This window comes from Orycteropus afer, unplaced genomic scaffold, assembly GCF_000298275.1.
Source record: "Orycteropus afer afer isolate SDZICR_OR568_19922 unplaced genomic scaffold, OryAfe1.0 scaffold00082, whole genome shotgun sequence".
Classification (NCBI taxonomy): Eukaryota; Metazoa; Chordata; class Mammalia; order Tubulidentata; family Orycteropodidae; genus Orycteropus; species Orycteropus afer.
This window is the reverse complement of record NW_006921669.1, coordinates 525,253-529,790: the sequence shown is the minus strand read 5'-3', so window position 1 is coordinate 529,790 and position 4,538 is coordinate 525,253. Positions and strand designations below refer to the sequence as shown.

Genomic DNA, 4,538 nt, shown 5'->3' with positions numbered 1-4,538 from the left:
TATTCTCTTAGAGTTTGGAGGCTTTAAGTCTGAGTTCAAACTACCAGGCTCTAAGGGCTGGGTGAAAGCCCCTCAACCTTGGGCTTCAGCTCTGTCTCCTGCTGAAGCTACAGGCTTTTCTTCACTCAGACAGCTGCTGAGACTGACAAACCCAAGGCTGACAAGTAAAAAGGCACAGTCCCGATGTTACCAAACCACACAGCAGGCCATTAATTCAATCCATTGAAAGTACCAAGGTTGGCAGAGCATGGCAGGCTGCTGAACAAACAACATGGCTACACGCAGGGTCCAAGCGTGCCATAAGCTGGAGACTGTTTCCCAAACCTTCTCCTCATGTACAGAAAACAGATCACATCCCTAAGGCAGCTACTCAGTTGTTCACAGTAGATTCCACTATGGAGTTTATTAAGAAGGCTTGATTTTTATTTTTCACCAAAAGCATGTAGTGATATGAAATATGTTTTCCAGTAGTCTACCAAGTGGGATGTCATCCTACAAAAGTCACGCAGAGCAGAGGCAGCTCAGTCTAGTCTGAGACCATCGGATAGTAGTCGCTTATTCCTGAACTTTGGTACATGGGTGACCAGAACATTGCCCTCCCAGCTCTCAGCAAAGAAAAGCCACTGGAAATGGTGTTTAAAGGTCACCCACATCTCTAAGTATCAGGCTTTGCTTAAATTGATGGAAGATAAAGGTCAGCATCCGGGCTTCTGCAGGGTACACGTGATTGGTCTTTTATGCCTGAGCTACGCTGTATTTGCAAAATGTCAGTTTTCAAGAGGGTGGAGATTAATTGCAAACAAATTATTACAAGTACAACAGGTTTGACCCTGGCATTGGGGAAGGTTTGGAGGTGGAGAGAGACAATCCCCAGAGCTGTACTCTAAGCGAAAACTCAGGGAGAGAGACTCTTTTGGTTGATGAGGCCTTTCTTTCTGAGGAGATGAGAGCTCACTGAGGAGAACTCACTGCGGCTGATAGTTCCAGGCTTGCTGGCAGTGGCCATCTGGGCTTTGGGAGCCTAGAGACAACACCGGTTACATACACCCCTCTGGCATCAGAGCAGCGACTTCCCTTATAAAATATTCATGTAGCCATCAGTGTCCTGTGTGCAAAAATAAACAAACTCCATCACTCCGTGCTTCTTTCTCTCACGTGAGGACTGCTGGGGTAATAGTAAGGGAGGATGGGTAAGATAATTCATAAACCTATTTTTGCAGATGGTTTTACTGATTATTAGTGTTGCTTAGTGGGGAAAGTTTGCCTTCTGGTTAGCAACTTAGCATTGTTCTCATTGTTTTACATACATTGCCCCCTTCAGTCCTCACAACCCAAGGGGCTATATGCTATTATTATTCTCATTGCACCACATTAAGGAACATTACGGTAAAGTAAAGAGCCCTGGTTTTGCAGTGGTGAAAGCACTCAGCTGCTAACTGAAGGTCAGCGGTTCAAACCCACCAGATCTTGTGTAGGAGAAAGATGAGACTGACTGCTTCCATAAAGATTTACAGCCTACAAAACCCTATGAGGCAGTTCTACTCTGTCCTGTAGAGTCACTATGGGTCAGAATTGACTCGAAGACAGTGGGTTATGGTCAAGTCAGTTACCCAGGGTCCCACAGCCAGTAAGTGATAGAGTAGGGCTAGAATCTACACAGTCTGGCTCCAAGGCCTGTGCTTCAACTGCCCCATTGTACTGCTTAACAGTGTGCTGGGGCATTCTGGGAACTGGGATGGGTTTGGGGATTCACACATCCCCTGTGTGACATGATCTTGCGTATCCATTCCCAGGTGGTGTTCCCTAGAACTCACCATGCCTGTGTGTGAGCAGTGTGGGCCCTTCTGGAGTCTCGCCTGCCAGACTCTCTGCTCATGACCATGCCTTATTTTCTTCCCTAGCCCCACTGGTGGACCTCACTCCAACCCACAGTGGATCAGCCATGCTGATGCTGCTCTCAGTGGTGTTTGTGGGGCTGGCAGTGTTCATCATCTACAAGTTCAAAAGGTGCGTGCCTTTCTCCCCCTCACAGCTCCCTTCCTGCTCCCTGACAGGTGCAGAAGCACGCATCACAGTGACGTGCCTCTCCCATGCACTGAAGTGACAGTTTCTGTTAATGTTTTAGGAAGATCCCGGGCATTAATGTTTATGCCCAGATGCAGAATGAGAAAGAACAAGAGATGATCAGTCCAGTCAGTCCCACTGAAACCAGGCCCAATAGCCCTCAGACTGAACTAAGGAGGCCTGGCCAGCTCTTAGATGAGAAGGTGGAACCCCAACTCATAGGTAAATGATTCCTGGTAGCAATAAGCTTCAGCCTCTGTAGTCAGTGGCTGAGTCTCTCTCTAACCCCGTTCTGGCTTAATGTAATCACTTTCTTGTGCTCTAACACCCCTGAGAGAAACTGCTAAGATGCCTCTTTCCCTGCTTCCTTCCTCTGGAAAGAAAACAAAACCTTCTTGCTCCTATCTCATTAGTTTATTCCTCCTTTTGAAAAAATCCTCCCTAAAACGTTGAGCTTGCGGTGTTCATAGGCAAAGAGCACAGTATTTGCTCTAATAGTTTGCAAGCTGGAGAAGCTGGTGGGCTGGAGGGTCAGGTGGGGTATGAACAACAGGGTTGTAATGATCAAAAACAAGATATAACAGCCACAATATGACACAGTGCTATGGAGGACGCACTGCTCCAGGGCCCACTTGAGAAGTGATCCTATGAGAGTGGCCGGTCTGATGAGCTGCTGATTTTTTTTTTTTTTTTTTTTTAATCTAGTAGTAATGTAGAAACTGTCCCTCTGTGAATATGGCACCTGAAAATTTGAGCATAAGAGGTATATACTTTTCAGAACACCTAGGGAGTAAGATACCCTGAGAGGGACCATTGGAGGGTCAGCCTGTTACAGAGCAGATTAGCAGATGCTTTCTTCTTCTTTGCCCATCCCGTATCAGAAATACAAATGGCTTTCATATTTCAAGAGTACTCACCGCTCCCTATGAAGTAGGCATTGGAATCTAACCACTAGGTATGGAGGTTTAATTACCAGGTCCTATTATTTATTACAGAGGAAGTTTTCCAGAAAGTTAGGCAAATCAATGGAGATACCATTGCTGATAGATTTCTCTCTTTGGTTCCTCCAGTCTGTTGGCATCTGGAGTTGAATTGGTTCCTCCAGTCTGTTGGCATCTGGAGTTGAAGCTATACATATTCCCATGTAGACCCTGAATTACTGACTACGATGATATGAACTTATGTATAACCATTCACGCTTCACTCTAATGTAATAATGCCAACCACTTAGAAGGCCCTTGCATAAGATTTTTAATATGCTACTTGTGGGGGGGGATGAGTAGCTAAATGGAAACATAACCCTTTCTTTAAATGGGTATGAGAAAGATCTGTGGCTATAGTAAGGGGAAATTTAAATGCAATGACTGACTCATATTATAGGTAATAATAACAACAGCAGCCAGATCCGGGCTCAGATTTTTTGCAGCACACTTTCTTTTATTTGACAGGGTAATAAATGTGTAATTGCTTTGGGTTAAAAAGAAAAAAAGCTTCCCTGTCTTTGCATCCAAAGAAGGATTCACCCTGGCTATTCACTTCTGAAGCTTCTAAGTGCATCTTTTTGGGTCATTTGGTTCTCAGTACCATTTCCACGGGTATGAAGCACGGCTGCTGTTGACTTTATTAATGTAGCAATCCCTTCTTCACCAGGAACATCACACAGCACATTGCAAAGTCTCTGACACCTTTCCATTTCCAGTGTCATTAAATGAGTAAGTGTTACACGTTTTCTCTTAGGAGAGTAGCTTTACCCTCCCCTCCCTCCCCTTCTACTCAACCGGGTGACTCATCTCTCCGATTGCAAAGAGCAAGACACGCCACTCCACCTTCAACGCCAAAGCGGGGATCTGCTGGGCCACACTTTGCAATTTAAGGAAAGCCCCCAAAGGCTACGGGCGACCTACTGATCAGGAGAGAATTTCGCTCTTGTCAAGTGCACCAACCTTCATGACAACTAACTTTATGTTTTTTTTTTTTTTTTTTCCTTTTCTTTCCTTTGTTGTTCTGTTTCCTATTTTGCCAGGAAGTATTTCCATAGTTGCTGAGAATCAAAGCACAAAAGAAATCCCTACCTATGTAAATGTTTGAATGGAGGACGCCAGTAAAAAAAAAAAAATAATAATAATAATAAAATAAAAACAATCAAAATCCAAAAACAAACAAACAAACACTCACTGCATCGGGACTTTTTAATTCTTCAGACACAGACAACAAGGGTTTTTAGCTTTAAGCCTGTGCATGTGGACAATAACTTGAGAACATGTTCGGAGGGGCAGTGTACAGGTGCTCTCTTTTATTGGAAAACACTCCCCTCCCCATTTCTTCTTCTCTCTCTTTTTTCTGATCGGTCGTGTTTGTAGAAAATTCATAACTATATTATAGGCCAAGGAAATCTGCATGAGTTTTTGGAAATACTCTTGGCTCTAGATTTAACAGCTATTTTAGCACTACTGGCTAATGGGTGGATTAGCTGC

The 4,538-nt window shown here is 44.2% G+C and overlaps 1 protein-coding gene across 1 annotated transcript in view; it reads left to right on the top strand.

The window, feature by feature from the left end:
- The window catches only part of SORCS1 (sortilin related VPS10 domain containing receptor 1), a 682,844-nt gene extending 678,692 nt beyond the window's left edge, over positions 1-4,152 (top strand). Inside the window, exons 25-27 of the mRNA XM_007941533.2 lie at positions 1,902-2,007; positions 2,126-2,286; positions 4,088-4,152. Of these exons, the coding sequence (XP_007939724.1) occupies positions 1,902-2,007; positions 2,126-2,286; positions 4,088-4,152 (332 nt within the window). The remainder of the gene's footprint in view (positions 1-1,901; positions 2,008-2,125; positions 2,287-4,087) is intronic.
- The last annotated feature ends 386 nt before the right edge of the window (positions 4,153-4,538 follow it).